The sequence below is a fragment of the Bombus huntii genome, chromosome 10, assembly GCF_024542735.1.
Source record: "Bombus huntii isolate Logan2020A chromosome 10, iyBomHunt1.1, whole genome shotgun sequence".
Lineage (NCBI taxonomy): Eukaryota > Metazoa > Arthropoda > Insecta > Hymenoptera > Apidae > Bombus > Bombus huntii.
This window is the reverse complement of record NC_066247.1, coordinates 3,372,151-3,396,280: the sequence shown is the minus strand read 5'-3', so window position 1 is coordinate 3,396,280 and position 24,130 is coordinate 3,372,151. Positions and strand designations below refer to the sequence as shown.

General features: G+C 36.4%; 5 protein-coding genes and 1 pseudogene across 5 annotated transcripts; all 6 read right to left on the bottom strand.

Moving 5' to 3' along the window:
* Nucleotides 1–37: 37 nt before the first annotated feature.
* LOC126870520 (uncharacterized) lies at nucleotides 38–642 on the bottom strand. Its single transcript, XM_050628318.1, has one exon. It carries the CDS (start codon nucleotides 572–574, stop codon nucleotides 38–40), a length of 537 nt encoding a protein of 178 aa, XP_050484275.1. The 5' UTR covers nucleotides 575–642.
* Nucleotides 643–2,463: 1,821 nt separating this feature from the next.
* LOC126870013 (odorant receptor 9a-like) lies at nucleotides 2,464–5,296 on the bottom strand. The gene is made up of 4 exons (XM_050627314.1): nucleotides 5,159–5,296; nucleotides 4,152–4,626; nucleotides 3,215–3,445; nucleotides 2,464–3,113 (listed from the first exon to the last, which is right to left on the bottom strand). The coding sequence occupies exons 1-4, from the start codon at nucleotides 5,294–5,296 to the stop codon at nucleotides 2,773–2,775; spliced, it is 1,185 nt and encodes a 394-aa protein (XP_050483271.1). The 3' UTR covers nucleotides 2,464–2,772.
* LOC126870519 (odorant receptor 47a-like) lies at nucleotides 4,638–7,538 on the bottom strand. Its single transcript, XM_050628317.1, has 2 exons — nucleotides 6,677–7,538; nucleotides 4,638–6,394 (listed from the first exon to the last, which is right to left on the bottom strand). Exons 1-2 carry the CDS (start codon nucleotides 7,123–7,125, stop codon nucleotides 6,043–6,045), a joined length of 801 nt encoding a protein of 266 aa, XP_050484274.1. The 5' UTR covers nucleotides 7,126–7,538; the 3' UTR covers nucleotides 4,638–6,042.
* A 2,708-nt stretch (nucleotides 7,539–10,246) lies between these two features.
* On the bottom strand, nucleotides 10,247–12,314 carry LOC126870518 (uncharacterized; annotated as a pseudogene).
* A 3,252-nt stretch (nucleotides 12,315–15,566) lies between these two features.
* On the bottom strand, nucleotides 15,567–18,159 carry LOC126870011 (odorant receptor Or2-like). Its single transcript, XM_050627312.1, has 4 exons — nucleotides 18,006–18,159; nucleotides 16,804–17,278; nucleotides 16,132–16,362; nucleotides 15,567–16,030 (listed from the first exon to the last, which is right to left on the bottom strand). Exons 1-4 carry the CDS (start codon nucleotides 18,141–18,143, stop codon nucleotides 15,690–15,692), a joined length of 1,185 nt encoding a protein of 394 aa, XP_050483269.1. The 5' UTR covers nucleotides 18,144–18,159; the 3' UTR covers nucleotides 15,567–15,689.
* Nucleotides 18,160–20,696: 2,537 nt separating this feature from the next.
* LOC126870010 (odorant receptor Or2-like) lies at nucleotides 20,697–23,497 on the bottom strand. Its single transcript, XM_050627310.1, has 4 exons — nucleotides 22,825–23,497; nucleotides 21,838–22,312; nucleotides 21,136–21,366; nucleotides 20,697–21,037 (listed from the first exon to the last, which is right to left on the bottom strand). Exons 1-4 carry the CDS (start codon nucleotides 22,960–22,962, stop codon nucleotides 20,697–20,699), a joined length of 1,185 nt encoding a protein of 394 aa, XP_050483267.1. The 5' UTR covers nucleotides 22,963–23,497.
* Nucleotides 23,498–24,130: the final 633 nt, after the last annotated feature.

The window sequence follows — 24,130 nt, the reverse complement described above, 5'->3', positions numbered from 1 at the left end:
ACAAATGATATTCGTACTTATCATTCATCGCCACATTTCAATTTATGGAGTTAACTAGCGTGGCTTCTGACAATGAGTAATTCGTAAGACACGATGATACATTACCTAGATTTCCAGTGCTCGTGAATAGCAGCATCAAGTATTCCATGATAAAAACAAAGAAGTATAAATTTTCCGGTATTTTTACAAGTGCCATTACATTTTCGGAAGGTATAGGATACTCCGATGTACTTTCCTCCGTTACGTTAACTACATTTTTCTCTTCCTTTTCAGCCAGCATTGGCACAGTTATGAAAAGAATCGAGCTGAAATACGCGAAAAATATCATACTGACACTAGTTACTCTGGCCATATAAGCGTGTTTTCGCACTATCACTCGTTTCTCATCGTCCCTCAATTCGTTATAATCTTCGACCGCGGACGTAAAATTCAATATAAGGGCAGCAGGCCGAATACGAAAACGAATGACCTTTGACACAGCCAGAATGCCGCAGGATAGTATTACTAATGCATCAAGATTTTTCTCGGCGTCGTTGCTGTCTAAATACATCTCCGACTGCACGATCGTTAGCATTAGTAGCTATAAAAGAATGAGAATTTTTAACCGCGCCAATTTCACCTACTCAGAAACCACATTTTAATTTCCTTTTTAATTCACTATCGTTTACACAATTTCCTTGGCATAATCAAATTTACAATACAAAAATGTTCAATTATTTCAATTATCCATTAAATAACTTTTGTACTATAATGATATCCACTGGCATGCAAAATTAAAGGAACACTTAATTTTCGACTGTACAATACTCACGAGGAGCTGCTTGCGCTAATATTATAAATGTCTGCTGAATACTCAAAGTACAATAAAACATCGCACAAATTATCGCGCGTCATTTTAGCTCTAAACAAAATTTTTTAACGTCTGTAGATTCTTTTGAATTTGAATTGTGAATTTCGGAACGAGAAAGCAGCTTCGCATTCTCACTCTACCACATGATGCAGGCAACTCTGTAGGATAAATTCCGGAAACTTCTGAAAATAGTGGTTTCTTGATTTAAAATGAGCATAGAATGATCGCTGTATGTTTCCTTGTAACGATTTTATCACACTTTTAATATCAGCAACTTTTCGGTGAAAATTGTGTATTCCTTTAATTTTGCACGCCGGTGTATAATAAATAAAATTTAAATATATATCACTAAGACAAGTTCCACTTATTTGTTCACTCAATTCTTGTCTCCGAGTATACGTACGTGTTAACATCGAAACAGAATCGCAAGAATTTCGTACCAAAAGACAACTCGTGATTATGACACGCATAGAGGAAAAGATATTGTAGTCTTGAAGAGGCCAGGTACCAACAGGCCACGACAGGATCTTCATCGGAGTCATCGCGTAAGCGAAATCTTTATTCAACGCCGCCTTCATGCTCACAACACGAAGGTCGACAAATAATACTGCGTAATCGTGCATATGCACCCTTTCTTTTTTCCTCATGCTCGCGAATTGTATTTTTATGTTTCCATTCATCGTTTATTCTACTATAATCGCCCAATTATCTATCGTTCAGTAGGCACATTCCCGAGAAAATTCTAGTGGGGATTACTGTGTAGGTAAATACTTTATTGCCATGTTTCTGCGCGGTTAATAACTAATACGTTGCTTCTGTCATCCAGTGCCATTCGTCTTGAAAATTAGTCCGTGTTTTCAAAGAATATTCAACTTTCATAGCAAATGTAAAGAGCAAAGATCTATTTTCTTATAGTAAGAGGGTACCGTTTCTTATAAGAAAAGTGGTAGAACTGAATCGTCTAAATTGCAATCGATTATTTTCAACGCAAGCAAGTGGTGCGATTGTTACCGGAAATTGCACTCTGGAAAATTTCTTATTTATGTGTATACACTGATCCAATTCACTGTATACTTATGTGTAATATGTTATAGCATCCTTCGTGTGCAGGTACGTTTATGGAATTTTGAGAAAGAGAATATTTTGTTGCTCTTCCTCGTCGAATCACTTTTCCTGTACGAAGGATGTACTGAGGGTGGCGAAAGGAATACGTACCTCTCACGCCCAAATGGTCTTCACGTGTTCATCATTACTTTGACAACACTCTTATAGGAAGCTGATATCCTCGGTAACTCTTTGAACACGAATGTGTTCATCTGATAGAATTTTTCGACTGGCAGGTGTTTCCGTGATTCATTGTCAGTACGCGCTTCTTTGCTAACTGTTGTCAAAGTTCATACCAGTGCGAATTGTAAGCGGCTTGCGTGATTTGTTCAAATCGAGACTCGACAGTATCGCCCGCGTAAACTTTATAGGCAACTTCAGCATCAGGTCGACAGCTTTCAGTGCAAGACCGACGATGGCATGCGTGTTCAGGCAAACCAATAATAAGAAGCTTGATGTGATGATAAAGGTAATATACTAATTATATTTGGCTTTATGGCTAATTATTTCCGGGCTACTGAATGTAATAGAACGTAGTATAAGTTATATGTTTCATCTTTTACGAGGAGCACCATTATTGTTTTCAGTGCGTTATCAAATCGTCCTACGTCACCTACCATAATTTAACAGTATTATGTATTTAAATATGTACGTATATATACATATACACAATTCATTATCTGTCATTGCACGAGATGTTGACTATAACAGCCTAGTGAGAATCTGTTGCGCACATTCGATTAACTTAATACATTAAATATTTTATTGAGCTTTATTAGATAAATATAACTCTCTGGGTTTTTATATTATACACAACCTCAAGCGTTTACCATAACTCGAAGAACTGAAAGATATGACATAGACGTTTTTATGATACTCATGTACGTTTCCATATTAACAACGAGGAATTGTCCTGCTCTCAGGAAAACTGGCTCTTGAGCTCTCATAATGACATAAATAATATCTTTTGCCACACTTTTCGGTATATCGTACCAGTTGCAGAAATACATCGAGTCAGCTATGCCTTCCATTTGACGCCTTAAATATTCGCCCACGTAACTGTATGCAAACAATTGTACCATAAGAGTGCTGAGTACTATAAATGTTTTTACAACCATGACGATGTTTCCCATGTTCAGAGCGAGAATGAACTGAAGTCCTAAAAACAGATGCATATCATTCCAATATATTGATCGTATTTAAATAAACTTTTGCCATCGGGCTTTGTGTCATTTTATCGAGTGAGGTAAGAATGTTCACCGCTTGTACAAATAAGTATACAACTCGTGAATAGTTGCATAACCAAGATAGAGCTAATGGTCTCGTTCAGCATATTGGCCAGGTTAATTAAGTAGATATGCCTCTTGGTTAATACGTTGAAGTGTTCCCTCGTTCTTTCGCTCTCGATTTTCAGTCTCTGGAAATCTAGTTTCAGAATTTCTACCTGACCGCACAGGTGAAAAGTGATACCGAAAAACAACGAATCGCTTCCTAATTTATATTTAAAAATAAATGAGTAAGGTCCTTAAACTACCCTGAGCAAGTATCGGTATTTCAGCCTCTCAGAAGCCAGGCCAGTCAATTGCATTTGACATACTGTTCTTGATTTAATTGTCCAAAGTGAATAATTTCTCTTCGACATTACAAAAGCGCAAATTCTTGGAACATAGAATACATTAAATGCACATTAATCACGTGTTGAACATGCATGAGACGAAACACACATTCAACGCTGGATAAACTCACATTGAACATATATTACGGGCACGCTACATACACCTGACTAAACCTTCAGTTATTCTAATGTCGACGGCCCATTTTTCGTACAAAGTATGATAAGGGAAATACAAATGGCGAATACAAATCGAGAGTCACGTTCTAACAGTTTAGTGTAATGTAAATAAAACAAAAAAGTTCATTCCATTTAAAGAAATGAAGTTGACCACACATTACGTACTTTTTGCTATAACATTCCCCTAGAAAGAAAGTATTAATTCCAGATTACGTGCCCCTGTAAGTCAATCGAGTTTCGTCTAATGCTTTCTCTTTCTATCGCCAAAGCAAAGCAATTGTAATGGCAAAGTACATTTTAACAAATGATGTTCGTACTTATCATTCATCGTTACATTTCAATTTATGGAGTTAACTAGCGTGGCTTCTGACAACCAGCAATTCGTAAGACACGATGGTACATTACCTAGATTTCCAGTGCTCGTGAATAGCAGCATCAAGTACTCTATGATAAAAACAATGAAGTATAAATTTTCCGGTATTTTTACAAGTGCTATTACATTTTCGGAAGGTATGGGATAGTCCGATGTACTTTCCTCCGTTACGTTAAGTATATCTTTCTCTTCCTCTTCAGCCAGCATAGGCACAGTTATAAAAAGAATCGAGCTGAAATACGCGAAAAATATCATACTGGCACTGGCCACTCTGGCCATATAAGCGTGTTTTCGCACTATCACTCGTTTCTCTTCGTCCCGCAATTCGTTATAATCCTCGACCGCGGACGTAAAATTCGAAATAAGGGCAGCAGGCCGAATACGAAACCGTATAACCTTTGACGCTGCCAAACTGCCGCAGGTAATGAATACTAGACCGTCCAGATTTTTCTCAGCATCACTGTTGTCTAAGTACATCTCCGATTGCACGATCGTTATCATTAACAGCTACAAAAGAACGGCAATCCTTAAACGTGCCAATTTCAGCTGTTCGGAAACCATATTCATTAAGTGCACAAATTGGAAAGTAAAAAGACCAACGAAGTTAGAAACTTTGGCTATTTCAGTCTATCTTTAAATTCCTTGTTGTTTGCACAATTTCCTTGCCTTAAATTTTTCGGAAATGTTCTACTCTTGTTTTATAGAAATATTTATTTCTCAGGAAAGAGAACAATAATGAGTACAAAGAGTGGCGCGAATCAATGCAGACCTTTTAGAAAGTTCATTAGCACGTTCGGAGAAAAGTCAGTTGACAGAAATATGTATGTATGTATTTTCATAAAACACAGTTCAATTATGTAAAAATGAAAATATCATTTCAACTATTTTTTAAATAATCTTTGTGTATACTATGATATATAAAATTTCACTTCGTATAACTCTAGATCTAGTAGTTCCACCTAATTGTCTACTCACTTTTGTTCTCGTGTGGATAACACACATGTTAACTTCGCATAGAATAGTAGTATGAGTTTCATACCAGAAAAAAAGTCGCAATTATGGCGCGTATAGCGGAGAAGACATCGTAGTCTTGAAGAGGCCAAGTACCTACAGGCCACGACAAGATTTTCAACGGAGTCATCGCGTAAGCGAAATCCTTACTCGTCGACACCTTCATCCTGACAGGACGAAGATTGACAAATAACTCCACGCAATCGTGAACACCTTCCCTTTCCTTCTTCCCACATGTTTACGAATTGTGTTTCTATTTCTTGGTTCATCTTTTATTCTACTGTAATTGCTTTATTATCCACCGCCGGTAAGTTACCACTTCTACGTCAACTGTACATTTCCAAGAAAATTGTAATGGGAGAGGGGAGTTACTTCGTAGGTGAATGCTATATTGCTATGCTATTGTACGGGTAACACCGCGGTTTCCATCGAGCAGCATCACCCGTTTCAAAAATTGATCTGTATTTATAGATAATATCCAACTTATATGATAAATTCTTAAAAAGATCATACGTATTGAAAATTGGTCTGTATTATCAAAGACTATTCAACTTTCATAGCTAAATATCAGAATAGGGTTCCAGCTATATGTAAGGAAAGACGGAAAGAACGAAGATCTATTTTCTTATAGTAAGAAGATACCCTTTCTTCTAAGGAAAGTAGAAGAACTGAAACGAGTAAATTGCAATCGATTACTTTCAACTCAAACGATGGGACGTTCGTAATCAGTTCGTCTTAAAATTGCACTCTGGAAAAATTCTTATTTATTCACATACACTGATCCAAACCATTGTATACTCATGATTAATTGATTATAGCATGCTTCGTGCATAGGTATGTTTGTGAAGGTTTGAGTCTTAGATGTATCGAGGGTCGCGAAAGAAATACATAGCACTCGCGATCAAATGGTTTTCACGTGTCCATCATTACTTTCAGGACAGACAAATAGGAAGCTGATGACCTCAGAATTTCTTTGAATGTGAATATGTTCATCGAGAGGAATTTCCCAGCTGTCACGTGGTACGACCTGTGTCCGCGATTGATTATCATCATCAAATCCCTTGCTACGTGTCCTCGAGGTTGATACCAAGGCGAATCGTAGACGCCATGCGCTATCTCATTGGATCGAGACTCGAGAACGTCGCCTGCATACGCGTAAAGGTACAGCTGTATAAGTAACGTCACCATCAGAACGACGCTTTTCAATGCACCGACGTTGTCTCTCGTGGCCAGACAGACCAGGAACACGAAACCTGATATGATAATCAAAGTAACGTATTAATTACTCTTTGGTCTGTTTTTACATGAATTTGATCAAAATGACGCGATTTTTCATATTAATTTTATACATCTGTACCGGTGCATTGTTGGGATTTTTAATTACTTATAAAATACGTGGATTAGAGTTTGCGTTTTGAATTTTGTATCGTTTCGTATATCTTCTAATTCGATTTTGTTGATACAGGTCTTATATTTTAATCGTCGGTATTGCTGTTGTGGACAGTGCATTGGATTGTCATATACGATACTATCAATTTCATATTACAGGGAAAATGAAGAAAATAGGTAAAATGGAAGTAAAAATAGCATATTTTTACCTTCGACGCAAATTAACAAGGCGCTCATCAGTAGCTGTACGAGAATGATCATATTGAAGGTTTGCTCGAGATCATTGGCCAGCATCAGGAGCTGACAGTGTCGTTTCACGAGAAATCGAAGCTTTTTGTGACAGCCAAATTGCTGCAGCTCGAACTTGGTAAAATTCATCTTGAGAACCTCGAACTGGCCACAGAGATGCATCGTTAAGCTGAAGAATAATCCATCGTTGGCGCAATGAGCAACCGCGTTGACGAAAATGTGCATTGCCTGCAATATCAATACGCAGATCTGCTGGAGCAGTGGTAGCGAGCCAAACACACAATAGCTTGCCAGGAAATAATTCATTTCCAAGGAACCTTTTAGATTTGCCGATGAATTCGCCGAGTTTTGGAACATCTGAAGAGAGGTAAGGCACGTTACAGTTAAAAAATTAGGAATCGATTGTTTTACGCGAAAAAATAATCTTCGTTTTGAAGTTTTGTATTTCTCTTATACGATGTACTTCTATATTACAAATACATCAAAATATACAATTATGCGGCCACTAGTATCAGGACATCAGCTAACATTTACAAATTCCATGTATTTCGTTGTTTTTATTTTTCAAGTATTTACATACATACAATATGTCTTACCGTGTAAGATACGAAATAGAGTAAATTTCATTGTAATTTCTTAATACGTGCAACGAGAAGGTGTCCTAATATTTATGGCTGTGTTTTTATACAGAGTGCACATGATGTCTAAGAACATAATAACATCCAAAGTGTTTATTGTAACAAACAGTGAATAATACGAATCTCTATTTAAATTCACTATCTGAGTTTTCATAAACATCCGCAGTCTAACGTGGAATTTAGTCGAACCTTGAACGGCAGAATCTCTCCAAAGGGCAATGCTTTGACGATGAAAGACAATCCAGAGGCATAACCGAGATACAGTATTGTCAATGAAACGATCCGTCCTCTTTTATAGTATTTTGTCATAATATCTTCATGACGAGAATCATCAACAGCCGACCAGTCCTTCAGAACTGAATTTATAAGAACGTAAGCGTGCTTCGAATTCCGGCGCATGATGAACAGTTTCGCGAGGCTGACGATGGAAGAAAGATCCATGACGAACGCATCCATCGTGTCGTCGATGTCGAGACAGTGACGATAAACTTCCAGAGACAGGCTGTAGATAGTACTGATCTAATTACGGAAAGGATTCCTAGGAAGATCTAGCCGATCTCTGATATTCGACGATTATTTACCATGCTTGGGCAAATTTTTGTTTAAACGAAGATACAAAAATAATGAATTATTTTTATTGTAGAAACAACATAAGTAAAGTAGTTTCATTTCATATGCGAAGGTTAAGGTAATCGTCTTCAAATAATTGTCTATCCTAATTGCTTCTTTTAAGTAAAGTGAGTTTCGTTTTAATGTTAATTTGCATTTCAAGCTTCGTGTTTCGAATATATTCAAGTTACGAATAATACAGACGATTCGTTTTATAATGAAATGACATTTGCTCTTGCAATTGTTTTAATTTCGATTACATTTGAGTCGTATGGCATTGTCCTCCGGCCTGTTCCGATAAACGACGCTCTATTGTTCGGTAGAATTTCGTTTAGATAAGCCCCATTTATTCCAATTAAATTTTAATCAATGACCGATTAGACAGGGTTTCGCTATTTGAATCTACTAATTTGAACGTGAACGTGAATTTGAATTTGAGTGTGAACAAAAAATCACAGATAGTAGAGAGAATCAGCGAACTCCTATTGTATAAACTATTTGTACCCAACAAGTTCATATAAATGAAGCTCAACTGTATTTAAATAATGCCCAAGCCTGCTCTTTACTACGTTTTCAAACTTACTTGCGTCATCATCGCGAAAATCCATCGACCAAAAGAGGATCCGTTTCTCGTGGGCCAAATACCAACTACTTTCAACAACGTCTCCTGCACTAGAAAATTCCGTACGTACTCCTCGATTGCTACCTTCTCGCGCATTTTTTTTAAAACAGACTTTACTGTGAGGTATGCCTCTCAATGACACTCCTCTCTACTACTTTCGTTTATTTCGATTCGACGTATGATTTATCGTGGCGCGTACACGAAGACGGTCACGCCCACTTACGTGCATACGTTCTCTTCTTTGATCTATTATTCATGCATACGGCACTCAGGAGAGTTTGAACAAACCTATATTTTCATACAACAAAAAATGTAGAGAAACAAACCGAAATAAGATGGTAGAACAGATGGTAGAAGACTGTGGTTGCAACTGTTTCCGGAAGCTTTATGGTTTTCTCAAACATGAATACTATTAATTATTAAGGAAGCGGCGAATGAAGTCACAGACATGTCATGTTGTCTCCAAGAAATCAAAAGAGATCAAAGAATGTAGTTAATATAGAAAAACATTATGTGACATTGTAGAGCCGAGTATTCAAATTGCGTAATAGATATCGTGTATTGTTCATGAGAAATGAAGCGAGATAAAAGAACAACAGTAAAGATAATAGAGAAGAACATTTTGACATTGTAGAGCTTAGTGCATCGTAGCGAAAATCCTGTATTCCGCATCGAGCATCGGAAGCAAGATGTAGTTGGAAATAAGAATTCTGATCTCTCAATGGTGTTTTTCAAGGTTAATAACACGCTTGTGTAACTAAACGTTACCGTATTTTTTAACGCAATCGAAACTGGAGAGAAGTTACTTCAACAGCTGTACGAGTGATTTAAGGGGTGAGTTGTTAATCCTCTTGGCTGCCAGGTTTTTATCGAAATTGCGAGGAATTTACAAGGAAGAATCGTGCTAGGTAGACAATTTACATTAGTTCATTCGTTATCATGATGACATTGGTAAAGTTCGAAACAAAGTAAGATAGAATGCTTATGAATGCTTATCATAGAAAACATTTGTGTATGTTATGATTGTTATACGTGCGTCATGCAACGCATGATTGCAGAAATTACAAGATATTTATTGAAAACATGTATTTACTAAGATATTAGTACAGCATAGATAGTCATCTTAAGCATAAAATAAATATATTTTGTGCATCTATATATTACGAGATTTGCATCAAACTTTGCCAATATAATCGTGAAAATCAAATCTCATTTCAGCATTAATGAAATTTCAGAATGTGGAAGTATAACACATAGTATAATGCATTCATAAAATGTTTGTATAAGCGTTAAAATACATAGTTTCGTGGCACTCTATGTGTCACGGGTACGAGTGTTAAGGCGTTGATAATAAAATTAAAATTATCGAAATCTTAGCACCTGATCGTACAATTTCGAACCTGTTACACAGTGCAGCATGCAGTGGAGATAATCGTTAATCGAAATGATCATTATTCGAATTTGATCTCATTATTCGATGATATCGTCAGTCTGTAAGTAAGTAATATAAATGTAAATAATACATTGTGTTATATAGCCAATAGTTGCAGCCATAGCGATCACATTTTATTCATGTCTACTCTCTCGTTTCGTTGAACAGTCTCTAGATATTTGTTACTAAAAATCGAAGTTTGAAGACTACTCAAATCTTTGCCCTATGTCGGTAAAGTAGGTATGCGATAGAGTAGCCGATCCAGAACGCTACACACAAACGACGCTGCAATACCATCTATTGGTCATTGGGCGAAGTATCAATTGTAACAGTCTACTGAGACGATCTACTGCGCACATTCGGCTCCAAATCAATTTGATTTCAAATATTTGAAATGAATATTGAATCATCAAAAGTATAATATTTATTACTGTATTGTGCTTTATTGGACTAATACCACTTCAAGCATTTACCATTACTCGAAGCACTGAAAGGTACGACATCGAAGTTTTCAGAATACTCATGTACGTTTCCATGTTGACGGTGAAGAATTTGCCAGCGTTCAAGGAAACTGGATCTTGACTTCTCATAATGACATAAATAATATCTTTTGCTATACTTGTCGGTATATCGTACCAACTGCAGAAATACACCGAGTCACCGACGCCTTCCATTTGAAGCTTTAAATATTCGCCCACGTAGCTGTATGCAAACAATTGCACCAACAGAGTGCTTAGTACTATAAATGTTTTTATCGCCATGACGATGTTCCCAACGCTCAGATCGAGAATAAATTGAAATCCTAAAAACAGATGCAAATCAATCCAACGCATTAATCATACTTAAATAAATGTATGCCATCGGGCCTCGTGTCATTTCATTAAAAGAGGTAGAATGTTCACCGGTTGTACAAATAAGTATACAACTCGCGAATAGTTGCACGATTAAGATAGAGCTGATCGTCTCGTTCAGCATTTTGGCCAGGTTCAGTAAGTAGATATGCCTCTTGATTAATACGATGAAATGTTCCATGGTTCTTTCGTTCTCGTTGCCTAATCTATTGAAATCTAGCTTTAGAATTTCCACTTGACCGCACAGATGAAAAGTGATGCCGAAGAACAACGAATCGCTACCTAATACATAATTTAAAGTAAATAAGCATGGTTCTTGAGCTATTTAGAGCAAATATGGGTACTCGAGCCTATCAGAAGCCAAACTTTTTGAACCAAGTTCTCGATATCATTTTTCAAACTGAATGATTAGCATTCAATATCTGAGGTTGTAGACACACCGCATACGCAAGAAGTACAAGTCCAACTGTGTAATTCTCTGATAATGTGCTTTCAGTTATTCTAATATTGGTGCTTCATATTTGATACCAAATGCAATGTCTATGTAAGTAAAGTGGCGAAAGTTCTTGGCGTGTGGAGTTTCAATGGTTTGCCATAAAGGGATAATGTGAACGAAAGAAACATTTCGTTCGACTTAAAAACATTGACCTTTATATTTTCTCCACACATTCACATACAAAAGGATTGTTAATACGGAGTTATGTATTCTACTATAATACGTGAAATCAAGCAAGTTCGTCTAGTACCTCTTTTCTAATCGCTAGGAGCAAATAAGTTATAATTGTTAATTGCGATGAAAGTTTTGACAAACAATGCTCATTCTTATCACCCTCGTTCACATTTCAATTTATGGAAACGATTGGTATGGCTTCTGACAGTGATGGATTCATTTGATATGAGAATTCATTACCTAAATTTCCAGTGCTTACTAATAGCCGCATCAGGCACTCTATGATAAAAACTATAAAGTATAAATTATCTGGCATTTTTATAAGTTCCATTACATATTCGGAAGGCATAGGGTAATCCGGTACACCTTCCTCCGTTACGTTAAATATATCTTCCTCTTCCACACCAGCTAGCACAGGCACAATCATGAAAAGAACCGTGGCAACATACGCGAAAATGATCACACTGCCAGACACCACTCTGCCCATATAAGCGTGCATCCTCATTATCGCCCGTTTCTCTTGATCTTCCAAATCGTTATAATCCTTGACTGCCGAGGTAAAATTCGAAATAAGTCCAGCTGGTCGAATACGAAACCACATAATCTTTGACACCGCCAAAATACCACAGGCAATTAATAGTAGGGCGTCAAGGTTTTTTTCGGCATCGCTTCTGTCGAAGTACATCTCCGTTTGCACGATCAGTAGCATTAATAGCTATGAAAGAACGACAACTTTTAAACGTGTCAATTTCAGCTACTCAAAAGTCATTTTTTGACGCCGCATGCAGAGAAACGACTTTCGTTCGCGTGATATCGCTAAGATCAGATCTCTGCCTTCGTATTTCTTAACTGGGAAAACGAAGAGAGGCATACGATGGTAGCGATGTTGCGCGGAAGAAAAGTTGCTCGTCTGCATTTGGGCTGGTTAAATCTACATATTAGAAAGTAAAGAATGCGATGAAGATATAAAAATGAGTTCTTTTAAATTTACCTTTTAATTTACTATTATTCACATAATTTCCTTCATACAAGGATTTATAGGAACAAGTCATTTGTCTTTCAAGAAGAACGTAAATAGCGTAGAGTAATAGTAAAATCGTAGAATTACTTGATTTCCAGAATGTTTATTAACACATTCGGGCAAAAGTAAATAGACAGGTAATGGAAACAAGTATTGTGGTAATTCGAAATATTCTACCGAAATGTCAAAGTGTTTTCCGAAACAATAACTCCAATCTTCCACCGAGTATTTAATTGACATTTAAAGTTTAGTTAAATATTCAACAAACCTTATGAAAGAAAAACCAAACGTCAATTTTGGTTCGTCAGATACGGCTTGTTTATACAAAAATATAAATATCACTTTTAATTATTTGCTAAATAATCTATGTATTATATGATATACAATAAAAAATAAAATGTAGCTGCATATATAACACTACAATTAGTTCCATTAGTTTGTCCATTTATTTATGTTCTTGATTCTGTATAACGAATTGCAAACGTATTCACATCGAAACGGTATCAAAAAAGTTTCATACCATAAGAAAGATCACTATGGTGCCACGCATAGCTGAGAAGATGTCGTAGTCTTGAAGAGGCCAGGTACCTACAGGCCACGACACAATCTTCAACGGAGTCATCGCGTAAGCGAAGTCTTTACGCGATGAGGCCTTCATCCTCGCAAGATGAAGATCGACGAACAGTTCCACGTTATCGTGAATATCATCCTACTCTTCCTTCCCGCATACAACAAATTATATCCCTATTCGTCGGTTTATCTTTTATTCTATTATAATTGCTCGATTATCCATCGTTCAGTAACTTACCATTTCTACGTTACCTGCGTATTTCATGGAAAATTCAGTGGGGGAGGGAGGAGGCGATTACTTCGTACGTAAATACTTTATTGCCAAGTTTCCGTACGAGTAATATCGCGTTTCCTGTCGTACAGGGCCATTCGTTTTGTAAATTAGTTCGACTTTCCAAAGAATGTTCAACTTTCATAGCTGTTGAACTACTTGTGTTTCGAAAATTGGTCTGTATTTTCAAAGAATATTCAACTTTCATAGTAAACTATTAGAGTAGGGTTGTAGCGATATGTAAGTATCGCATAGAACGATGATCTATTTTCTTATGGTAAGAAGATAGTCTTTCTTCTAAGGAAAGTGGTAGAACTGAAACGTCTAAATTGCAATCGATTATTTTCAACGCGGGCGAAGGGTGCGATCGTGGTCGGTGTTTCTCAAAATTGCACTAAAATTACTTATTTATTCGTGTACATTGATACAAACGGTTGTATGCTCCGTGTCAACAGACCAAAGCATGCTTCGTGCGTAGTTATTTTTGCGAATGTTTGAGTCTTACGTAAGAGAAAATTTCGTTGCTCTTCTTCGTCGAGTAACAGTAACATTGCCTTTGTTGTGCGACAGGTTGCCAAGCGTAATTCTCAAGAGGAATGTACAAAAACTTCTGCATAGTATCCTAAAATCGAACAAAATTGGGCAAGCCAAATGTTCATCGAGGGAGTAACCAGTGCTACGGATAGATACGGCTTGTCATTTCACCGGATCAAGAAATCGGTGAGACAAACGTTATATTCAATTTCTTTTTCTCGAATAAAACTTTTATCCATGTAATTGTGAGGATTTCTTAATTAATCAATATTTGCTCATTTAGTAAATTTAACTTTGTTCCTTTCGTCTATTACATATCTGTAAACGTGATTTAAATTATATCGTGTTCGGTGTTATTTCAGTCGGAAAAATCTCACAACTACATTAGCAAATATGTAATGTGAAAGATATCAAGAATATAAAAATTCCTTTATTGAATTGGTAATATCCGATGGAACAGGTTACGTTATTAATCCCTCGTACTTCGCGATGTGTCAGGGGGAACACTAGAACCCCAAGCGGGAAACTCACCCCAGTGCAATGGGGGAGACGATGGAGTGTTCAACGAGGGAGCCTTACCGGGTGCTTGGTACTGTACGGAAGTTTACTATATATATGTAGCACTCGCGATCAATGATTTTCACGTGTATTTCTTTGAAAGCGAATGTGTTCATCGAGAGGAATTTCTCAGCTGTTACGTAGGTCGACAAGTTCACACGGTTGATACTATCAGTGTCAGATCCCTTGCTATGTTCTCAAGGTTGATAACAGGATAAACTGCAAACTCTTTGGATCGAGGCATCGCCTATGTGGGCGTAAAAGTATTATAGAATTGTATGAGCAACGTTACCATCTGGAGAAACGTTTGCAATTCACCGATGTTTCCTCTTGTACTCAAACACACCACGATCACTAAACCAGATTTTTCATTAAATACACGTGATACGATGATCAAGGTAATATGGCAATTATACATGAACTTGATTTGACAGTTTAGAGGAAACTAGGCATTTAATCCTTCAACAAAAGAAGTAGCAAGGTAGTCAAAGTGGTAAATATGTGACCTTTCATAATCATTTTATAGATTTTGGGATCTTGAATGATTCTTTATAAAATATATGGGTAAAAGTGTTTTGAATTATGTATTTTTTCGTATATCTTCCATTCTGGTGTCTTTGGTATAAATCCTATATATCTTAATCGTCGAAAATTGAAATACATAGTAGTGTATGCGTTAAAACTGAATATACCGTATACAGGAACATGTTATCCCAATTACCGCATGCTGACAATTCGACTTATGCACGTGGCGTTTCATAGCTGTCAGTTATGCGACGGGACAAATTTTCTTTCGAGAGTTCGACAAAGAAAGATCCCTTCGTAGCTACTGACTTCGTCATTGTTGACGATCGGGACGAATATAATTTTCCTACGTTCGCAGTAGCAATTCGGAGAGGCTGCAAGAAACACTCAGATTTTTTCTAGTTATTTCACAACCTGAGCCATAAAGTTCCATTCAATGTCAAGTCGTCACGTCAATCCTGTCTTTAGTCAATGACTACACACAAAAGACACTTGATCATAACAGCTTACCGAGACTATCTACTACGTACATTCAACTCTAAATGAATTTGAAACGAATATTGAATCATTGAAAGTATAATATTTAATATTTTATTCTGCTTTATTATATTAATAACATTTCAAGGATTTACCATTACTCGAAGGACTGAAAGATACGACATCGATGTTTTCAGAATATTCATGTACGTTTCCATATTGACGATAAAGAATTTCCCAGCCTTCAAGGAAACTGGATCTTGGCTTTTCATAATGACAAAAACGATACCTTTTGCCACATTTTTCGGTATATGATACCAGCTGCAGAAGTACACAGAGTCGCCGACGCTCTCCATTTGACGCTTTAAATATTCGCCCACGTAACTGTATGCAAACAATTGAACCAACAGACAGCTCATTACTGTCAATGTTTTCATCGCCATGACGATGTTCCCAACACTCAGATCGAGAATAAATTGAAATCCTAAAAATAGATACGAATCGTTCAAACACATTGATCGTATTTAAATAAACTTATGCCATCGAGTTTCATATGATTTCATTAAATGAGGTAAAAGTGTTCACCCGTGGTACAAATAAGTATACAACTCGTGAATAGTTGCACGACCAAGACAGAGCTGATCGTCTCGTTCAACATCTTGGCCAGGTTCAGTAAGTACACATGCCTCTTGATTAATACGATGAAACGTTCCATTATTCTTTCGTTCTCGTTGCCCAGTTTATTGAATTCCAGCTTCAAAATTTCTACTTGGCCGCACAGGTGAAAAATGATACCGAAGAGCAACGAATCGCTTCCTAATTCATATTTCAACTCGAATGAGCAAGATTCTTGCGCTACTCTGAGCAAATATCTTTATATGTATCTTTCAGAAGCCAAACTGATCAATTGCATCTTTTATCGCGTTCTTTAAGTTCATTGTCCAAAACGAATAATTAGTTTCAACATTTGAGAGTTTAAACACGTTACATACGCACGTCCAAATTCCTCATTATACTTTGCGTTATACTGAGCCGAGGGTTTATTTTCGATATAGAGTACCATATTTATTTAAGTAAAATTGCGAAGAAAATCGTACGTCAAGTCTTAAGGACTGATTGTAAGAAGCCAATGCAAATAAAAGAATCAGTTCCTTGCATTTAAAAAGATGATGTTAATCTTTCTTCTTCGTTAAAATCTATGGATTAATCAGCATGGCACCTGACAATGGGTGATTCATCGAACACCCGATTCATTACCTAGATTTCCAGTGCTCGTGAACAACAGCATCAAGTACTCTATGATAAAAACCATAAAGTACAAATTATCCGGCAATTGTATAACATCCATTACATATTCGGAAGGTATAGGGTAATCCGTTGTACTTTCTTCTGTTACGTTAACTATATCTTTTTCTTCATTTCCAGCCAGCATAGGAATAGTCATGTAAAGAGTAGAGCCGATATACGAAGAAAATATCACAGTGGCAGATGCTACTCTGCCTATATAAGCGTGTTTTCGTACTATCAATCGTTTGTCCTGACCCTCCAATTCTTCATAATCCTTAACCGCAGAAGTAAAATTCGAAATAAGGCCAGCAGGTCGAATACGAAACCATATAATTTTTGACAAGGCCACAACGCCGCTTGTTATTAATATCAAAGCGTCCACGTTTTTTTCGGCGTCGCCGCTGTCTAAGTACATTTCCATTTGTAAGATCGCTAGCATTAGCAACTGTAAAAGAACGAAAATTCTTAAAAGCGCCAATTTCAGCTACTCGGAAATCCTATTGATTAGGCTCGCAAATGAAAAAAATAAAAAGAGCGATGGAGTTATTAAAATTTGCTTCTTTAATTTACCTTTGAATTCATTATTATTTACACAATCCGCTTGTCACAAATAAATCGATAGAAATAAGACATTTGTCTTTCAAGAAGAACGTAAATAGTGTAGAGTAATAGTAAAATTGTGGAATTAACAAAAAATGTAGCGGATTAAAGTGATTTTCAGAATGTTTATTAACACATTCGGATAAAAGTAAATAGACAGGTAATGGAAACAAGTATTGTGGTAATTCGAAATATTCTACCGAAATGTCAAAGTGTTTTCCGAAAAAGTAACTCCAATCTTCCGCCGAGTATTTAATTGACATTTAAAGTTTAGTTAAATATTCAGCAAACCTTACGAAAGGAAAACCAAACATCAATTTTGTTTCGTCAGATACGGCTTGTTTATGCAAAAATTAATTTTATTTATTTATTTGCTAAATAATTTAATTATAGCTTTTAATTATTTGCTAAATAATCTATGTACTATACGATATACAATAAAAAATAAAATGTATCTACATATATAACACTACAATTAGTTCCATTAGTTTGTCCACTTATTTTTGTTCTTGATTCTGTATAACGAAATGCAAACATATTCACATCGAAACAGTATCAAAAAAGTTTCATACCACAAGAGAGATCACGATGATGCCACGCATAGCGGAAAAAATACCGTAATTTTGAAGAGGCCAGGTACCAACAGGCCACGATACGATCTTCATCGGTGTCATCGCGTAAGCGAAGTCTTTCTTCGACGACTCCTTCATCCTCGAAAACGAAAATCGAGAAATAATTCTACGTCGACGCTAGTACCGTACCTTTCTTTCTTCCCATATATTAACAAATTGTGTGTATTTTCTTATCTTTTATTTCACTGTAATCGCTCAATTATCTGCCGTCCAATAGGTTACCAATTCTATGCCATGTGCACATTTCCAAGGAAATTCCAGTGGCAGTTACTTCGCAGGTAAATACGTTATTGCCGATCTGCTGTACGATTAATACTGCATTTTCCGTCGTTCAGCATCTTCCGTTTCGAAAATTGGTCTCTGTTTTCAAAGAATATCCAACTCCTATGGTAAATTGTTAAATAGATCATGCGTTTCGAAAATTAGTCTGTGTTTTCAAAGAATATTTAACTTTCATGAAAACTATTAGATGCGAGTTGCAACGGTATGTAAGTAAATGTAAAGAACGAAAATCTATTTTCTTATAGTAAGAAGATACCCCGTGCTACAGGGAAAGTAGTAGAAGTGAAACGTCTAAATTGCAATCGATTATGTTTGAACGCAAGCGAAGGGTAAGATCGCGTTCGGAGTTCCTCAAAATTGCATCAAAATTACTTATTTAATCGCGTGCATTGATCCAAACAGTTGTATACTCGGTATTCAACAGACTAAAGTGTGCTCCGTGCGCATTTATTTGTGTGAAAGTTTGCGTCTTACGTGAGAGAAAATATCGTTGCTCTTCTTCGCTGAATAAGAGTAATATCGCCTTTGTTGCTCGAGGGTTTACAAAGGGTAATTCCTGGGAGGAATGCAGTAAATTTCAGCATAGCACACTAAAATTGGATCCAAACCAAACGTCCATCGAGGAAAGAACCGGTGCAAGGGATAGATATGATGTAGCATTTTGCCGGATTTAAAAAGAGAGAGGACGAGTAAGAAAGTGGTCTGAAAATCGAATTTATCAAAAAGTCGGTAAGACTAATGTTATATTTTGCACGACTGTTGGAGTAATCTCATCATCAAGATGGAGCTTTTTTATGCACCGACGCTTGTGCTCTCTCGTGCTCAAGCAAACCAGGAACACGAAATCTGGTTTTGAATACAATACACAGGCTGCGGTGATCAAGGTAATATACCAATTATACTTGTTTTTACACGAATTTGATTTGATAGAGTTTAGAAAATACTAGACATTTAACTCTCTTACAGTAGCAGGGTGATAAAAGCGATAAATTTATGATTTATCGGTAATAATTATATAGATTTTGAGATTTTAAACAAGTCTTAATAAAATATATGGACAAAAATATACTCTTTGACTTTTTAATATTTATGTATATTATTGATTATTATCATTTAGAAAAAAGTACACCATAGTATGTACGTTAAAACTGAATATAATGGTATGTATGTTTATGTAAGTAAAATGGCAAACAAAATCGTATGTAAAGTTTTAAGGAGTGATTTCAAAGGACAGATACAAGTGAAAACAAATTGTATTGCACTTGAAAAATGATGTTAAACTTTTTCTTCATCAACATCTACGGAGTTAATTAGCATGACTCCTGGCAATGAGTACTTGGGGGAATTCATCCTTAAGCTGAAGAATAATCCGCCATTGGCCCAATCAGCGATTACATTGACGACGTTACACATTGTCTGCAGTGCCAATACGCAGATGGGATGAGGCAAAGTTAGCAAAATAGGCAGTATGTTGTCATCGAGTAGTTCAATTCCAAGGGATTGTTAAGATCTATCTATGGGTCCATCGAGTGTTAAAAGATCTGAAAAGAGGTAAGGCACGTCAGCTAGATGATTAGAAACTAATCGACTGCACCAAGTTATTATATTTCTTTTATGCAATATATTTCTACATTTGAAATATTATATAAATTTGACTTATGATGTAAAATACTGAATGGAGTAAGATTTGTGATAGCGTTACAATAAACTTAACGAGTATTTGCGAAACCAGACACTATTATATGATTAGCCCTTCAGTGACATACCTCTACTTTCGTTTACTTACTTCGATTTGACGTACGATTTATCCTAGCACGCACATGAAAACATTTACGCCCACTTACGTGCAAATGTCCTCTTCTTTGATCTGTTTTCATACGAATAAAAATATACAGGCACAAAATGAAATTTTGTTTCTGAATGCCTCTGTCTGAGGCATTCATAGTGTTTATATGTATCCATATACGTGTGCCTGCTTGAACAGAAGGGGCCCTTCTTGTTTTACATGTGGATTTCCATGTGGAGAGTCGGCTCTTGTTGTGTTCCTGTTCCTTGACCACAGTGTAATACAAATGAACTTTGGTTTTTTTCTGTATTTCAGAATCAGAGACGCGAACACCCATGTAATGTCACGTCTATCCTGTTCTTAGTCAGTGGCTATAAACAAACGATGCTGCAATAACATCTATCGAAAATTGCGTGAATCATTGACCATAACAGTCTACTGAGACGATCTACTGCGTACATTCGATTCCAAAACTGTTTGATTTCGAGTATACGAAGTGAATATTAAAACACCAGAAAGAAAATATTTTATATTTTATTGTACTTTATTAGATTCATACCGCTTCAAGCATTTACCATTACTCGAAGGACTGAAAGATACGACATAGAAGTTTTCAGAATACTCATATACGTTTCCATATTGACGATAAAGAAATTGCCAGCCTTCAAGAACACTGGATATTGAGCTCTCATAATAACGTAAATAAGATCTTTTGCCATACTTTTCGATATATCGTACCAGTTGCAAAAATATATCGAGTCGCTGATACCTTTCATTTGGCGCGTTAAATAATCGCCCACATAACTGTATGCAAATAGTTGCACCAACATAGCGTTCAGAACTATAAATCCTTTCATCGTCATGACTATGTTTCCGATGCTCAGATCGAGAATAAGTTGAAATCCTAAAAATAGATGAATATTGTACCTATATATAAATGGTATTCAAATATTCTTATACCAGGCTTCGTGTTATTTTATTAAGCGAGATCAGAACGCTCACCGGTTGTACAAATAAGCACACAGCTCGAGAATAGTTGCATAACCAAGATAGAGCTAATTGTCTCGTTGAGCATGTGGGCTAGGTTCAATAAATAAATGTGTCTCTTGATTAACACGATGAAACGTTCCATTGTTCTTTCGTTCTTGTTACCTAGTCTATTGAACTCTAATCTCAGAATTTCTACCTGACCGCACAGGTGAAAAATAATACCGAAGAACAACGTATCGCTTCCTAATTCATATTTCAAACTAAATAAGCTAGATTCTTGCGTTATTCTGAGCAAGTATCTGTACATGTGCCGAGCCAATCAAGCAAATCAGAAGCCAAACTGATCAATTCCATTTTTTATCGCGTTCTTAGTTTCATTGTCCAAAACGGATAATTAATTTCGGCATCTGGAGGTATAAGCGCATTGCATATACACAAGATACACGTCCAACTGTTCAAATTCCTCATTATACTTTGTGTCATACCGAGTCTGGAGTTTATTTTCAATATAGAGTGCTATATTTATGTAAATTAAATTGCGAATAAAATCGTACGTCAAGTTTTAAGGACTGATTGTAAGAAGCCAATGCAAATAAAAGAACAGTTCCTTGCGTTTGAAAAAATGATATTAATCTTTCTTCTTTGTTAAAATCTATGGATTAATTAGAATGGCTCCTGACAATGGGTGATTCATTGGACACGGCGATTCATTACCTAGATTTCCAGTGCTCGTGAACAACAGCATCAAGTACTCTATGATAAAAACCATAAAGAACAAATTATCCGGCAATTGTATAAGGGCCATTACACATTCGGAAGGTATAGGGTAATCCATTATACTTCCTTTCGTTACGTTAACTATATCTTTTTCTTCATCTCCAGATAGCATAGGGATAGCCAAGTAAAGAGTCGAGCCGATGCACGAAGAAAATATCACACTAGCAGACACCAGTCTACCCATATAAGCGTGTTTTCGCATTATCACTCGTTTCTCTTGGTCTTTTAGTTCGTTATAATCTTTAACCGCCGAGACAAAATTCGAAATAAGGCCATCAGGCTGAATGCGAAAACGTATGATCTTTGATAACGCCAAAATGCCGCAGGTAATTAATAGTAGAGCGTCTAGATTCTTCTTGGCGTCGCTACTGTCTAAATACAACTCCATTTGCACGATAATCAGCATGAGTAGCTATAAAACAAATTCAGTCACTCAGAAACCACATTGATTAGGTTCACAAATTGAAAAGTAAAAAGTGCGATGAAATTATTCATATTTGCTTTTTTAATTTATGCTTGAATTCATTATAATTTAAACGATTTCTATGTTATAAGAAAATTTATAGAAATACGTCAGGTGTCTTCCAAAGAGAATACAAATAATGTGTAGTAATTACAAAATTGTCGGAGTAGCAGAACGTGGAGCGGATCAATTTGACTTCTAGAAATTTCATTTAACACGTTTGCATAAAAGTAAGTGGATAAGTAGGAGGAGTAGTTGTCACTGTAGTTTCGTTAAATACGGCTTGTTATTTCCTGTTATTTCCTGATTAATCTATGTACTATAACGATATGCAATAAAAAGGATATAAGTGCACAACATTAAAACTAGTTCCATTTACTTGCCCACTTACTTTGTCCCCGATTCTATATAGTTGGTAGCTAACGTGTCAACTTCGAAACAGAATCACAAAAATTTCATACCAGAAGTAGAATCGCGATTATAGCACGTATAGCGGAGAAGATATCGTACACTTGAGGAGGCCAGGTTCCTACAGGCCACGACATGATTTTCAGCGGAGCCATCGCGTAAGCGAAATCTTCATCCGACGACTCTTTCATCCTTACAAAATGAGGATCGACAAGTAATTCCACGTAATCGTGAATATCTTCCCTTTCCTTCTTCCAACATACTAACAAATTGTATATCTATTTTCGGTTTATCTTTTATTCTGCTATAATCGCTCAATTACGTCTGCTGCCCAATTGGTTACCATTTCTATTTCAACTGCACATTTCCAAGAAAATTCAGGTGCTGGTGGTTACTTCATAGGGTAAATACTTTATTGCCACGCTTCTATACCGCGTTTTTCTTTTGTTCGGCGTCGTCTGTTTCGAAAATTGGTCTGTGTCTTCAAAGAATATTCAATTTTTATTATAAATTATCAGACTAAAGTTGCAACGGTATGTAAGTAAACGCAAAGGAGGAAGATCTATTTTCTTATAGCAAGCAAATACCCTTTCTTGTAAGTAATGTGGGAAAACTGAAACGTCTTACTTATGATCGATGCAATAGATTATATTGAACGCAAGCAAAGACTGTGATCGTAATTGCGTGATCTCGAAATGGCTCTAAACTGACTTATTTATTCGCATACATTGATCGAAAACGTTGTGCACTCGTGTTTAAGAGATTATAGTATGCTTCGTACGTAGATATGTTAGTGAAAGTCTTGCGTAAGAGAATATTTCGCTGCTGTTTCTGCAGAGCAGCTGTAGTATCGTCTTTGTTACGCAAGGGATTACCAAGAGTAGCTCCCACTAGACATAGGAAAGAACAGTGCGAGTGTTAGAAAAAATGGCCCGAAAGTCGACTAGATCAGAAAATCGGTGAAGCAATACTAACGTTGAATGAAATTAATTTTTATTGAATAAAGCTTTTACCAACGTAATTACGGGGTTTTTCTGGTTGAAACAAAATCAAACACGATATAATTTGCGGCATATGTGCTTATTTAGTGAATTTAACTTATGTTCTTTCATCTGTCACATGTGTGTGAAAGTGAATTTAAACTATATCGTATTCGACCTTATTTTAAATAGAGTAATGCCGCAAATGCATAAAAGATCCGTCTGAAAAAAGGACACAAATAAAGAAGCTTCATCGTTAAATTAATAGTGCTTTATGGATCAGGTTACAGTATTCAGCCCTCGATGTGTTTAAAGGGAACATTAGATCCCCATGCGGAAAACTCCCACCAGTACAGTGGTGGGGATGACAACCGAGTGC